The sequence below is a fragment of the Orbicella faveolata genome, unplaced genomic scaffold (genome assembly GCF_042242905.1).
Source record: "Orbicella faveolata isolate gen_17 unplaced genomic scaffold, um_ofav_v1 contig_35, whole genome shotgun sequence".
Taxonomy (NCBI): Eukaryota; Metazoa; Cnidaria; class Anthozoa; order Scleractinia; family Merulinidae; genus Orbicella; species Orbicella faveolata.
In genome coordinates this window covers 13,672,239-13,687,503 of record NW_028301564.1, presented here as the reverse complement: position 1 = coordinate 13,687,503, position 15,265 = coordinate 13,672,239, and the positions used below count along the sequence as shown (strand labels likewise).

Below are 15,265 nucleotides of genomic sequence, written 5' to 3'. Positions count from 1 at the left end.
ACTCACTCTTTTCTTGCCTGGGAATAACCCCTATCTTTAATTGTTATGTAAGCCGAGAGTGGAAGGCAAAACAGAGCTGGAGATCTTGGCAGGCGAAAAACATCATCGATTATCAGTCTCTGAAAACCTTGGTGTTGAAAACCCTTTGACATTTGTGAAGTACGTGTTACAAACAATGATGAAATCTATTCATCTCTCTTTGCACCTTCACACCGCAAGCCAGTTTTACGATTGTTTTAAGGAAGGAAGTGTATTTCCTGCACGTCTGGGCTGTCTGAGCTCAGACGCGGAGGCCATCAAGGACGGGTGAAAATAAGAGTTTTTTAATCAGGATTTTCAGCCTGTTGAATTTCCGGTGTGAATAGTGTTTGGCGGTAACGAAAAGCAGGAGATGCCTTTTTCTTTTAGACATGGTCAATAGAGAGGAACGTTCAAGAGACCTGACAAAGTTTTTTGTTGTATGTTTTTGTTAACTATTTTGGGGGTTGACCCTACACAAAACTTGGCAAAAGACACTGGAAGGTGATTAGGTGTGCTCATACAACAAACCAATATATAGAATCAGTGCGATTAGGTTATTCATCTAGTCAATGAGATGTGCAGGGTCAAGGACCTTCCAACATAAATATCAGCTGTTTGTTTGCCTCTTTGATGTTTTCCGGGCTTCTTAACCATTTCCCTCAGGATTAACTATATTTTAGACAATTAACTGCATGTTGGTTCGCGCTTTGCTCACGCCATGGTTAATTTGCAAATGAAATGGCTGCAGTATATTGTTGACCAGACACCACTTTCCATTCTTGATTAACACGATTCGTTATTGAAACTATCAGGATAACTGAACTTGCTAAAGTTCAACTAGCTAACTTGAAAAATAAGTGCGTCGTAAACCTCACTGTTAAAATATTTATGCATCAGGCAATTTAAACCGTGTTTTTAAACGAAACAGGTCTTGGGTTGTGATAGCCGCACCCCCTTGGGTTTTGGTTCGTTCTCATCCTCTGCGCTGGGTAATACTTTGCTAATTAAGCTTGCGATCTCGACGAACTCAAGACACAATAGAGGGTCTGGACAAACTATGTTGTTGGGTCCGTCCTCCATTACTGGTCCCGTTTCGCGATGCTTTTGCGGCCTGTTCCAACAAGCTTTCTGTTAGTTGGTGAGCAGAGCGAAGAAACCGGCGACTCAGTTGCGTTTTAAAATTCCTCCGGGTGTCGGTGTGGACGGAAAACGTTTGATGCGTTTTCAGAGTGAAACCTCCGTTTTCAACTGAGCTCCTCCGGCGCAGTTTGATCGGGGCCTGAACCAGCATATTCTAAACGGCTGTTCTTGATCTCTACTGAAATGATTAAAATTGGCAATGACGTCTTGGCGCAGGTATAACTCATGACCCGAGGAACCCACAGGATTATTTCCTAAAAAAAAAGAAAGAAAGAAAGAAAGAAATTGGTATTTCTGTCCATGAGGAGAAGTTGCTGGGAAACGAAAAGGAATGTGAGGTGACGAGCTTCCGGCTAGGGCTAAATTTAGAAGTTAGCCGATACATGTCTACCCCATTAAACAAAACGATGACATTTTCCGCCTGGGTAACTGATAGCCAATCAGTTTAGACTATATTTCAGAGAAATCTTAATTTCCTTCGAAATATGGTATCTATGGTGTCTAAATCAATACCTATATCATACAAGAAAAGTTTTCTTTATTCTAAAATTTCAGATCAACATCTTGATAGTTGCCGACTCTTGAGAATCGATTGAGAGAGAGAGAGAGAGAGAGAGAGAGAGAGAGAGAGAGAGAGAGAGAGAGAGAGAGAGAGAGAGAGAGAGAGAGAGAGAGAGAGAGAGTTCAGCATAAGGAGCTTGTAATTTTAACCGGCGGGTGATCAAGTCTATCAAGTCAAATCGTCCTGATTTATGCAGGGTGGCCCTTTCAGCGCTACGGTTCTGTCTTCTTCGCTGGAATAGAGCTCTTGGCGTAATCTCTAACTACTACAAGATATAATATAATAGAGAGTTTAAGCATGACGTTTTTTCCTTTTAATCCTTAAATAATTACACAAAAATAGCCAAATGTCTCCTACTATTCACCGCAAATACAAATATTTTCACTCTACTGTACAGACAGCTGAAGACAGACGGTCAAAGGTTCATTTTTGCGCACCGTTTGCCGTTTGACGTAACGTCATGCTTAATCTTTATAATGTCTATAAATATAAAAACATTTATTGAATTATGTATCAAAAAAAACACTGAATGCACTCTTTTGTTAAAAAAGATAATAATACTTTTTCAGCGGCCGGGGCTGAATACTCTTATTAATTTTTCTATTCTTTCGATTTTAGGCTGAAAATATTCTTGTGAATATTCTTAGGTTATAGCGTACTATTTTCGAATGTATTTGGTGTAAATTTGGAGCCAGCCTGCAGCCATTAAAACCGGATATGACGCATATAGCTTTTTCTCGCAGAAATGTTATTAGCATAGAACATACGTAAGGCTAGTGCTGTTTTCGCCCTTTTTTGTCCACTCTCTTTTTTATTTATATTTTCTACCGATTTTAGGCTGAAAATACTCTTGGGAATATTCTTAGATAATTGCGCACGACATTTCTATTTTCAATGTATTTAGTGTCTGAATGGTGCTAAAGTAATCTTGGAGCCAGCCTGCGGGCATTTCAGTCTAATATAACGCACATAACTTCTTACAGAAATGTTATTAGGATCGAACATACGGCTAGAACTGTTTTTGGTTACTTTTTGGCTAGTTTTGCCGTTTAGAGAAAGGAAGAATTTTATACGGTTTACTCAAAAATCGTAGAAGTGTTCAATATTTTTTTCGGGCTTATTTTTAAAATATTTTTTAAAATTTCACAAATTTCAGCTTCGATATCCTTATAAAATATGTTCTTATGAAAAGAGAGTGTATGTACAATCTGAGTATTGTTAAAAATATATAGAAATTTCATCTCTGATAATAATTGTCGATTAAAACTGATTGTATAAAGACTTGATTTTACTGATAATAAAATCTTGTTAAGAAGGTTCTTGAGATCAAAGAGTGACTGTGAATTAATTTTGAACGTGTTCAGTTCTTAGTCTAAATTTATAGCTAGGGTTAAATAAGTATAAGTCGCTTCTAGGTCGACATCTGGTGTTATGACTGAATATCTTTGACTGTTAAGATTTATTACAAAATAATTAATCACAGAAATATTTGGAGGACTAAGTCTAAATTTATCCAACCTAATCACCAAGGTGACATAAGGGGTTACAACGCCTGTGACGAACTCTGTAACACTGGCTAAAAGCAGAGGAGGTTGGACAGAGAGATATGCTAAAAGATATGTCTCACAGTTTTCGTGGGTCTGTGCGAATACTGTGCACGCTTGCTAAAAATGGTAAGTTTGATAATGAACACGTATTTAAAAAAAATATTTTAAGTACAATCGAAATCTCATCAGGAATTTTGTCACACACCGAGTACTGAAGTAAACAACTTGGCAAAGCCAAGCGAAATTAAACCATCTGAAACTAAACGGTACCAACGAAATAGGGAACTGAAAAGGTGGTACATGTGCCTTTGTCGAACCCATCAAGATAAGACAGAACTTTATAGGGGAGGAGTGGTAGGGGCAGAGATAACACGTAGTGTCTTCGGTGTGTCACGCCCATACATTCACTCCTGATCGTTGCGTGAATGACCTTGATGGCTCAGGGGCTTATAAACTCCCCCGCCAGTCAAATTGAACAACTCATATGCACTTCTCTGTCATGATAGCGAACGCATGGGAGAATCAGCGAGGCCAGGACGACCGAACCAGCGATAATGATCTTTCTCAGACCGCAGATTCTCAAATTTCCTTTAGCGTGGGTACGTTTTGACAAAGGAACCCGGAAACGCTGTGGAACGTTCTCCTCAATTCAAGGCTCCCGTTTTCCACCTGATCTTTTGTTTAAGCCTTTTAGAGTCTTTTAAGTACATGACGGAGGAGTCTCGACAAGAAACCAGTATTTCCTAGGTGAAGCAAACCTGCTGGATCAGGTAATAATTATCGCTTATTGCAATGTAAATATCATCAGTATTATATAAATGATTGCTATTAATTAGAGTGACTGTAGCAGTGTTGTTGGTCTCATTGGTGAGCTTTGTATAGTGGCGTTGAGGATTCTTGATAAAACTCTTGATCAAGGATCAATATGTTCATTAAATTATTTCTCCTCGTGATATCGATACACTGTCAACCATGCATGCCGTGAGAATTACAACACTGATCATCATCTACGGGGCGAAACTGGTCTCCTTAAAATTAAAACAGAAGCAAGATTTATTTATTAACTAAGTTTGTGTACTGTTATAAAGTTCGCTTTGTATATCATTCTGCTAATGTATAGAGAACCCGAGCCAAAAGGCAAGGGTTTTGTCAGCCCTGGCCTGCGAACTGAAACTCTCAGTGACTGCCCGCTTGTTCAAGAGAGGGAAATGGCGTGGCCAGTACGGTGCGATGCTTATCAGGGCCTAAGGGTCTCGGACAGAACACGTGTTGTTTTTTTTAATTTCGTTTACGAAACCAAAAAAAAATATGATTCAGTGCTCGCCGCGACTGCACGCGCAAAAAAAAGGGGGGAAAATTCCATATTCCGCCGCTATTATATCATGCCATATCTCATGTTTTGATAAACGTATACATCACGCTACACATCCGCGCGCCAGGCAAGGATGATTAGAAAAATGCGAGCAAAGGTCGCTGAAGAGGAACAAAGTTAACAACTGCCAGAAGTTGGGGGTGAATACGGATAATACCAGAAAGTGACGTGGAATAACGAAAAAATGTGTTTATAAATGTTGATTTTCGTGCTTGTTAGACACAAGTTATATTAATAGAAAATTGGATTTGCTTCTTTGAATTTTAATACCAGAAGCCCGTGGCCAAACTCAATACTAACTCAAGTGTCATGTGTTCATAATTCCATTGTGCGGGTTTGGATTGTGGCCGGAAAAGCGGGGGTTTGCGCTGCCGCAAATTATATACCGCGAAGTCAGACAGTAGTCATGAGCTGCAGTCATAAGATTCATGCATGGCTATTTTCAGATCTAATTTGGAATGTTGCCTAACAGCGCGCTGGATAATCTTTATTTCACGGCTTTAGAGATCCGTAACTGTCAAGCTGTGTGGCTATCGGTTTGATCTCGCACCGAAGAATGAAAAACCAAAAAGTCGTATTAAATCAAATGTGACGGAAATTTCTTTCCCTTCTAATCTACCGAAGCGAATCTTTGAATAAACACACAGAATGGTGTGAAAGGAAATAAATAGACTGTAACCAAATCCATATGTATGCACAGGAAATTGTTCCCGCTTGAGGGAGAGTGACCTGCATGAGCAGGAATTAGTTAAGTCATCAAAAATCGCTGAGCAATCTTTCGGAGAAGTTGCTTTGAGTCACGAGTTGAACAAGAGAGACCACGCTATTCAGAGTTAGAAAACAACATTGGGAGCAACAGGTGAGGCTTATGACTTTGGTTAAATTTTTTAAAACCTTAGAAAAGGGACAAACTGATTTAAATGTATGGCGCGGCACGAAGAGCGTGTGGTGAGGCTTTTAGTTTCATTTTTATTTCATCTTGTTTTGTCTGGGTTTTTAGGACAATTAATTCCATAGTTAAATCTTTTAAAATTTTAATCGGACAAAACTGGCTAAGGTCATTTGAAATGTCTGGCTTCGCAATTTAGTGAGGCATCTAAATTCTGAAAATTTGTTGTTAACGGGGGTTTAATTGACTCAAAATCCGAGAGGAAACCAAAACCAAGTAACATTTACAATTTTAGTATTTTACTCCGGAATTTCCATTATTTTACATTCAAATTCCGGTTGTAAACATCTTACAGGGAAGAAACCGCTCCAAGCTGATCTCATCGATGAAAACGCCGCGCGCCGCACTCTCACTACATTCCATGTGTCGGTAGCCTAATTAGTACAGTGCGATTTTACGACACCTAAAAATGGTCATTTTTTTCCAGTTCAGCCTCGGGTCTAGATCTAATTGTGTCCAGTGAAAGACTTGGACCTTTTTAGACTTTAGATTTTAGAAGCTAGTGAAGTGATGAAAGATGACGAGTTCTTGCGCGAAATCGTTAGTTTTGGAACCGAAAGGGAGACTGAATGAGTAGGTGTACATGAAGACGTAACAAAGGAACCGGGGTTTCGCCACAGACAGTTGATTACCTTTGAGGGCAAATATTTATACTTCTACCCACAAGAACGCCTTCGTTTAAAGCGATATGCCATGCTTATTGTCCAAAACGTCTTTAGTTTCAAGAGTGGTACAACTTCCTATGCGCGTCTCTGCGCGATTAATTACCCACATCCATGCAACGAAAACCAAAACAATGGCGAGTTTTGGAGCTACTTACATAAAGCTGTCACTCGATCTCTCATTTTGCAAAAAGAGACACGTGCTAATTGAAGTAATTTACGCCAACAAAAGGCGGCGTTCAAAAAATCACAATAGTAAAGCCTTTGACAGGACGCGTTGAATGAAAGCTTATAAGACGACGCATTTGAACAGGCATCTGTCAACAAGCAGATTTATAGGCACCCTGGAAAGAACCCCGTGAGGTGGTGATTCCCTAGTCTGTTTTCGGAATAGATTTGAACGGCGAACGAAGATTCTTGAAATTTGTCTACGAATTCACTGAATTATACGTGATCCCTATCAGATTTAGGAAGGTAAGTGTAGGCGATTTTTTGGTGTCGTGCCAGACCGTACCTGATCCATGTCGAAACGCGTCCGGGGACATGATGTTCAACAGAGTGTGATATTGTTCGTCTATAAATCTCGATGCTTTCATCGAGCACGAAGTCTTCACTGAGGGTTTAACGTCTTTCAGTCGCAATCAAGAGATACTTTCTCGGTTCCTTTATTGAGAAATCTATTGTCTGCTATAAAAGCGGAGATAAGATAAGTATGAGTGATTACAAAAGATATCAAAGCAACCACATATCGGGTCTATACGGCGTCGTATTTTGCAAACCCCTTGGACCAGTGTTAAATATTCTGACTTTGTTCAACTTAACAATGCGATGTGGGCCTCGAAATATTTTGTGGTTTGTAAACAAAACAGCAGCGTAACTAAACGCGTCGTTGAGCGCCATTGTCGCGTTTCACATTAGCATAAGAATTAATATTATCTCACGTTGTAGACTTTATTATATCCGAATATCAGTGAATATTGAGGGGCGTTTTTGCAATCACTGCTGTGTAAAGCACGCCTGAAGTTTGTTGGTACAACCTCTTTAAGGTATGATGTTTAAATTTCTTTTTTCTTTGCATTTTAAATATTATCATTAGTGGCGCGTGAACACAGTTGGGGTTTCGATTAGAAAACAATTACAATTTAAGGGTCACATGATAAGATCGAGAAAAGTTTGAACGGCAGTGAACAACGGTTCGGATCAAACGTTCAAACCAAACCTTCGAATTTCTGGAATGAACATGGCAAAAATGCCAGTCTGGCTCAATTATGTCGTAAAGGGCATGATTGCGGACAATTTGAGCAAAGCGTTTAGATTTTTGGGTCACAAAGGGCGAACCGATCATGTTCGTCTAGAAAGGATGTTATAGTCAGATATGACACTTTATAATCAGGTAGTATCTGCGTTTTGTCTGGGACCAAGGTAATGTCATGCCGGTAATGTTGTATTTGGCAGGCAAATCTTGTTAATTGTTGTGGCTGTTAGCAGATTCTTATGGTGGAGGTTTTAAATCCGGAAAAGGGCACAATTCCGAACGCTATGTGGTATAACCTTTAAACAACAATCTTTATTAAATCAAAAGTGGATCAAACCATTATTGCCAGAAACAAACGTACGAAGCGCCACCATTGTGATAGATTATGATTGATCGCACACACCCTCCCCGCTGTCCAACTTTGTTTTCTTTGGCCTCTTCGTAATCCGTTGCCATTTTCTGTGTAATATAGGCTTTCCACGCTTAATCATTTCCCGTTCTTTCACTGAATTGTATTGTTTCTTAATGGCCAATCCTTTTGTCACACATACGATTGTGTAAACTGGTCACGTTCGTCGACAACTGAAACAGGTAGAACAAGAATATTAATGCTTGGGGAAGCTTTGTCACTTGCCAGCTGAGAACTCTCGATTTGCCGGCAACGGGTCGCTAATGACTCGTGAATAACTATGAAGCAAGAAAATAAATGCCGGAATTCTTGCCCCTTACAAGTTACTAACCCGACTAAGCTATTAGACATGTTATGTTAACTTACAAAATAAACTTTTTATAGTTCCAAAGTAAAGGAAGGCTGTTTTAAGGTCAAGACGAAAGAAAGGTTTTAAGGCACGAAAAACTTTTAGTAAACAACTGAAACATCATCAGAAACACCAATGGTAACAATATTATTTATTGGACTAGGAGTTATTGCCCAAACGATACTGACCCCTTTCTGCAGTTCCAAGAGAATCGCGTGAATTCGCTGTTGCTGATTAATATCAAATCAGTCAAACAACAACATCCGATGAATTCGCACAGTGAAGATCTTTCTATAGGCTCGATTAGCGGTTGTGAAAAGTCTTCCCAAGCTCATTTCCTAAACAGAAAAAAAAGAATTTGATTCTTACATAAATCGTGACGTGTTTTTAATCGTAATACTGGTGGTCATTTTTCCTTACTGTACACAAAATTGCCTTTTCCTTCTACAGCTGAATGTTTCCTGCGCTTGGCCGTAAAATAACCGTACGTATTACAGATCGGTGAGTGAATCGTAAACTCACACAAAAAATGTCTTACAATACAAGTGTACATTGTTTATTGTTGTGGTAAACTGCAGTTAACTTTTGTTTGTGTGTTTAATTTGTTGCGGTTACTCTCTAGGAGGTATTCGGTAGTATTCGAGATAACCAGTTGAATAGATCTATAAGGAGAAGTCAATTTTTTACGTTTTTTTAAAGAGGGTTACAAAACTTGCTAATCGTTATTTATTGACTGGTAAGGTAACACTCTAAGTGCGTTAAAAAACGTTCACCTTTTGCTCCTAAAAACCTTTGGAATCACGTATCGCCAGTGAAAAGCTAATTCTGCGTACAAAGTGATCAATCTAATTTAAACTACTAAGTTTTAATAAGCGAGCTTTCCTGACAAGATTTTCTAGCCCCTCGAAACACTGCACGAAATATGACGTGTTATAAAATCAGTGGGATAGCTGTTTCCTATATGGCTGTCAGTTTTGCGCTCTTTAAATATAATCAACTGCAAGGGCTATAATTAATGTAATGGACTATAAAAAATGAGCCTGTTGACGGATGATATTTTCTTGTCTCTAGATATGAACTTTTGCGATGATTCAGAGTTGAAATCTCGTGATTTGTTTTCGGTTTCGATGGTCTGATCTCCGGAAAACCGTCTTTAACCGGTCACTATATACCCTCGTCCTGTACTCTTCAACTTGCTAACATAAACTAACCATAATCCTTGAATCTTATCGTTTAGTCACGGAAGAAAGAGACAAGTTAAGATGTCACTGCACACACCGTTGTAATCCTTTTTAGTACGCGCCCGATCGTGCAAAACTAACATAACCGCATTTAAAGTGCTTTAAAACTGGATTAATTCCATCGTCACGAAGTGACGAGACTTAGAAAGAAGTGGAAAACATTAAAGCAGGATACTTTCTAGTCTGAAATCTGGAAGTCGTGGAGTTCGAGTCCGATGTAACGCTTTGTGTGAGCTAGAAAACGATTTTACGCTTGCGCACACCGCAGTAGCTGAACATATTGGCCACATTTACAATTTTTCATTCACTCTTCATGCGTTGTTCAACTGGAAAGGAATTATTTGAATTTTATATGGCGACCAGATAATAGTTAGGCGGTATCCTATACATCATCCGAACACAAGAGGTTCTTTTTTCATAGCCACTTGTTAATAGCCTCAAACAGGCTTGCTTTCTTTTTTCGGCGTGCTGGAAGACCCGCGATGGTCCGGTCACGTTGGCATTGCGGAATGCAAGGTTCAAGGCCAACATACTTTTCCGGCCGAATTGAGCTTAAACAAAATCCCTCTGGCACTGCACGGGAATAGTTTCCGATCGTTACCAAACGGTGACGCACATATTAACCACAAGCGAGACTGAAAATAAAAAAGGATAAACTAGGAATAGAACTGTGCGGCACATGGCAAAAATGACACTGTAGAAATGGTTCTGAGCGAAAATTCGTCAGCGTTGCTGAAATATTTGATGATTGATGGTTTCGAGGACGTGGCAAGTGCTTGCTATAATTGACGAAAAAACTCGTCGACCGGTATGTAAATTAATTGCAGTTTCTGTCAAGTTTGAGAAGTTATTCAGTTGGATCAAGGATCATTCTTCCTGTACCACAGTAAACGCGCGCCACGTTGATGTTGTGGAGGCTGCAGTGTTCTCTAAACTTCATTACTAAGGCCGTTCCACTCTACCATTTACAACAACGAGAAGAGGAAAACAGGTACTGAAATGGACGTTATATTCGTCTACACTTCGCCCCCGTGAAAATATCACTGCACTGTCACAATCGAAATTATTTAATAGCTATTTTGTTTGACAAAGATTGTTTGCCTTGACTATCGTGAAGTATTTGTTTTGCAATATATAAGACGTAAAATCGGCTTGAGAATTTTTTCTTTACCCTTTTGTTTCATAATCGTGTGTTGGTGTTTGGATATCCCGGCTCTAGAGTTTACGCGGTTCTGTAAGATTAGACATTCTCACGTATAGAAATTATTCCTTGAATCTCATAATATTTTAAACCGGGTTTCCCTTTGATGTGTGCTATTATAAGCAACTCCTCCAGTTATTTTTGGTGAGATTTTCAGTTTTAAGAGCTTCCTTTAGCTTCTTTTCAACGCGCTTAGATTGTATCAAGAATGAAGATCATATTATGTCTCTGACATAGAAAGACAGCTTCTAAAGATTATCTAAATATGTCTAGCGTTGGTAACAACAAATGAATAGACACGCGTTATCAATGATGATATATTTCGTACAGCCGGGCTGATTTACTTGTTCCTGCATCTTATCGTTGGCGCGATCGCTCTGCAAGGAGGAGGTCTGTTTTGAGGTACCTATCTCACAATATTCCAGCAGTCGTATTTATTTATATCGTTGTACAAGTTTGTGGATGATGTCTGGGTTGAAAAACTGTAGTCTCGAAACTGCCTTGTAACTGATCTTTGCGTCAGTTTAGAACTAGTTGGCTCATAGCAAAGATATGTTATGTAATCGCCTGTCAGGGTTTATAACCCAGCTACTTTGCACAAAAACGCATCTAGCTCTGTCTTAACTATTGGTAACTCCTTTTTTGTCGATTCAGCCCGTGTGTGACCCTAAAACTTCGGTCAACTTGTGTGGTTTTGGGTATCTCAATGTGTTTATATTTATATAATAATTATGTTTTTCTGTGCAGTATTATGAGGAATAGAACAGAACGTTTCATTATATTTCTAATTTGAAGGAATTCGCTTTCATATCATCGTGCAGAATCCTCTTATTTTATTCGGATTGGCTGTTTAAGTGCGTGTAGATTTGTTGCCATTCTCCAGGGAGGACTCTGAGATGACTCGTTTAGCCCCTGAAATAAACTCGTCTCCAGGGCCCCAGGATCTACCTGCTGGCCAAAGCATAGCGGGCCGGGCTCTGCATGTAGACGAGATTGGTGCCACTTAGTGCACGTGCTGATATGTAAATACGTGACTTTGGTTTCCTTATCTCCCAGCAGGTATTAAAAGATGACCAGTATATACGACAACACCGTGTGTGACGTAAAGAGACAAATGTCCAAGCACCAGCTATTACGAAACTCTGCCGGGCGAGTCAATTCTCGCCTGAGGACAAAAACGCACCCGTTTTATTACACCGACTGGGAAGATGTACTCAAGAGAGAGTGGAACAAAAGAGCACCGCCACTGTCGCCGCTGGAATGGAAGAAGAAACACGCCAAAAATATGAACGCCGATGATTGCTGCGAGTTTCTGATGGGACGAAGGTGTGGGAGGAGACGAAGACTGCTTTTTCGCAGTGGTTATTATTTAACAATTCAACCGGATGGCAGCGTTAAAGGAACGAAGCAGAAAGATTCCCCTTACGGTAGGCTTACTGCAATAGATGTTCTTAGGTATAGCCAATCAAAATAATGTGTATAGTTTTCTCGAGGTGGTGATCGTTTTAAATCCAGTTGTGAAACTGAGTATGGTAAACTCGCAGGCGGGACAGAATTGTACAAAGAGCGTCGATCTCGTCTGATCAAACCACGCCTTACATATCGGCAAAACTTTCGTTCTCTTGAAAAATTCAAATGATATGAAAAGGGTCAAAAGAATATTCCTTTGGTAAGATTTTTTGTGAAGAAAGAAAATTTCAGGAGCACTGTAGGATTTTGAGAGACTACAAAGTACAGATCCAGGCAATAGTAACTGGTAATCTTTTGTTCCATTTTAACAGCTATTGTAGAGATCTGCTCAGTGGGAGCCGGCTTGGTAAAAATTGCAGGAGTAGAAACCGAGTTTTTCCTCACCATTGATGATTCTGGAGTTCTTCGCGCTACGGTGAGTAAGAAATATAGTTTATTTTGCCCGGCTGCTGCGCGCGATCAAGCGATCTGGCACCATGTGCAGGTCTCGCACGACGCCCGCAATCAGTAGCAATCTGCACTCACCGGTTTTCTCTTGATATCTCCATATAACCGGCGTTTTTTATATATAGGCTATTGACCAACCGTGAGGTCAAGATGGCTGGATTTTGGCCTAGTCCTTTATTTGCGTGTTGAGTTTATGGACCGAGACGTACGGAGTCGAGGTCCATAACCAAGCACAAAGAACGAGGCAAGTATCAAGCCATCCTCTTGACCGAACAAGCTTGGTCGATAAAGAATTTATTATATGGGATAATGAAGAAATATTTTTTTCGCGGGACAACGCGTTTAACCCCGAGCGGGCAAGATAGCGCCATCTTGCTGCTCGGGTAGCCAATCACAGTGCAGGTTTTTCTATCCATTGAGATTCGGCAATATCAAAGACACTGCTCAATTGGATGTTTTCTCTGTTTTCCCACAGGACGCAGACAGTGAGGAGTGTGTTTTTGAGGAAGCAACGGTCAAGGACTTTTTCAGCGCTTACAAGTCCTACGCGTATTCAAACGAGCACTGGACAGTGGCAATAAGCGATGAGGACGGCCGGGCGTACTCTGCCCGTTGCCAGGGACCTCTCGATTCGGATCTTCATGCACATTCATTACCTGAAATGGTACCGGACAGTGACTCGTCATCTGACGAGGACTCGACGCCAGACAATGAAACGTCACGCTATTGCGAGGCAGATACGTCACGCTATCTTGGAATGGACGCGTCGCGCTTTCTCGAAACGCAGACATCACGCCTCATCGATCTCCTTAATTTTGATTTGGAAGTTTGTTTGATGGCGGAGTTGAAAGAAGAAGACGCGAAGAATGTTGTCGCCTTTCCAGACAGTAACACTGACATTGGACCTTCGCTATCGGAGATTCTTCGGGAATTGGGGACAAATCTATAGGGAAACGCGAAACTCTAATCCTTCTACCAATTTGCGACAAATGATTAAGCTTCTCGTTTTAGAGTAGCTGTCAGTCTCTTAATTTACGAACTGTGACGGTTGCACAGAAAGATGTAAAAACTATAGATTATATGCTGTTCAGAACTCTCAGCTGCTCTACCAAAAACGAAAACGCAGAGGTGGAAAACATTCCTCCACCTTGGGCCTTTAAGATTGCGTTTGCAAACGTAACAGAGCGATAGAAAGTCGTGATTTCAGCGCTAGCCTCTAAAATAAGCCCAAGGATGGGAGGATATAATTGTGTGTTCTCAGATATAATAGTGACAGGGAGGGGCGCGAGCCTTTCTGGGTGTGCAATTTGGAATTTGAGGAGTTTTGGGGGTGAAAAAGTTAATGAGTGACGACTTTTTTGAAGGTTGAAAAAAACCATGGATTCTCATTTTTTTTTGTGTAAAATGGAATGTCGCCCTTGGCCTCTGGACAACGTTTCGATCTTTTTCTATACTATTAGAGCTTTCTCAGTATTTAATAATGTGGCTTCATTTGCTCCTACCTGGCGCTATTATACCTTAAGCATACCTCTCAGTGACCTCTTTGCGTGACCTACCCAAGTCAGCGTGACAGTAAGCGTGATTCTAAAACAAGCGGTATATTGTAGACTGAAACTCGCCGTACCTTTTGACATAATTTTCCAGGGCTTAGTAACTCTTTCAATCTAGAACATATATGTTTTAAAATTTAAAATAAATATGTTTTAAATTTTTCATTGTTTAGCTAACAGTTAAAAGTATTCATGACGTCTCGATCTTCTACAAAATTTCGTACTCGCGTGTCACGTAGTTGCCTTCGTTTAGTGCCTTTGTTCAAAGCATTGCTGTTCAGTAGTTTAAATTGAAAGCTTATTTAACTTTATTAAGATATTATTGTAAAGTTTTGAAATAATTTCACTTCGCAAAGAATTACAGAAGCATTGTGTATTTGAATCTAATAAATAGGTCCATTTTTCAATTTAAAATGTGATACTCTGCAAGTTTTACACGTTGAAATATGTTTATCTTCTGAGTTGCATTTCCAACTTCAACCGTTACCTATGTTTTTACATAAAAGCCTTCCTTCAACCTCGATCCCAGGCTCTCTCTATCCTTTAACTTTCTTGTCATAGAGGAAGGAGACCCTGGTTGGGGCTGGTCACGTGAGACCACCTGTGACACTGAAAATATTTCATAGGGGTAAAGTCAACGAACAATTTTGTCGATCTCAATTAATTACAGGTTAAAGCACTCAGCGAGTGAATTATCGGGATTTACCTGCACGAGTTCACTAGTGATGACGAGAAATTTCAATACCGCACGAGGCGGCGAGTTCATTGTTCGTGAACGAGTACAGGTAAATCCTGATAATTCACGAGCAATGAGTGCGTTAACATTTTTATTATTCAAATTGAATACCCACAAACTTGGTCACAACAACTATTAAAATACACTGCCACCCCTCCCACCCTACAATTTTCTTGACACCCATATTCTGGGTGGTCGCGTGACCGGATGCAGCCAGGGACTCTCTCCTTAACTACAAGGGGGCAAAGAATCGAGAACCTGGGATCAAGGTATTGTATTTTGGGAGCTAAGATTGCGCGACGGTCAAGATGGCTGAATAGTGGCCGTTATTTATAGACCGAGACGGAGTCGAGG

The 15,265-nt window shown here is 40.1% G+C and overlaps 1 protein-coding gene and 1 long non-coding RNA gene across 11 annotated transcripts; one reads left to right on the top strand and one right to left on the bottom strand.

Moving 5' to 3' along the window:
* Positions 1–3,704: 3,704 nt before the first annotated feature.
* Positions 3,705–14,589, top strand: LOC110051924 (uncharacterized). Of its 10 annotated transcripts, XM_089273184.1 has the most exons (5): positions 8,803–10,315; positions 10,395–10,498; positions 11,765–12,135; positions 12,490–12,593; positions 13,101–14,589. In XM_089273184.1, the coding sequence occupies exons 3-5, from the start codon at positions 11,778–11,780 to the stop codon at positions 13,572–13,574; spliced, it is 936 nt and encodes a 311-aa protein (XP_089129310.1). In that variant the 5' UTR covers positions 8,803–10,315; positions 10,395–10,498; positions 11,765–11,777; the 3' UTR covers positions 13,575–14,589. The 10 variants fall into 10 exon arrangements, with proteins under 10 accessions (XP_089129313.1, XP_089129311.1, XP_089129309.1 ...); XM_089273187.1 differs by lacking the exons at positions 8,803–10,315; positions 10,395–10,498 and adding an exon at positions 3,705–4,040 and having other exon boundaries at positions 11,768–12,135; XM_089273185.1 differs by lacking the exons at positions 8,803–10,315; positions 10,395–10,498 and adding an exon at positions 3,705–4,040.
* LOC149103405 (uncharacterized) lies at positions 7,801–8,559 on the bottom strand. Its single transcript, XR_016201914.1, has 2 exons — positions 8,455–8,559; positions 7,801–8,090 (listed from the first exon to the last, which is right to left on the bottom strand). It is a non-coding gene; the product is annotated as an uncharacterized LOC149103405 (long non-coding RNA).
* Positions 14,590–15,265: the final 676 nt, after the last annotated feature.

Excerpts from the sequence above, each read along its gene's own strand:
- LOC110051924 (XM_089273187.1), top strand. The coding sequence starts at position 11,778 with ATGACCAGTATATACGACAACACCGTGTGTGACGTAAAGAGACAAATG. Across the intron at positions 12,136-12,489 it reads GCAGAAAGATTCCCCTTACG|CTATTGTAGAGATCTGCTCA; the intron begins GTAGGCTTACTG and ends CCATTTTAACAG. Across the intron at positions 12,594-13,100 it reads CTGGAGTTCTTCGCGCTACG|GACGCAGACAGTGAGGAGTG; the intron begins GTGAGTAAGAAA and ends GTTTTCCCACAG.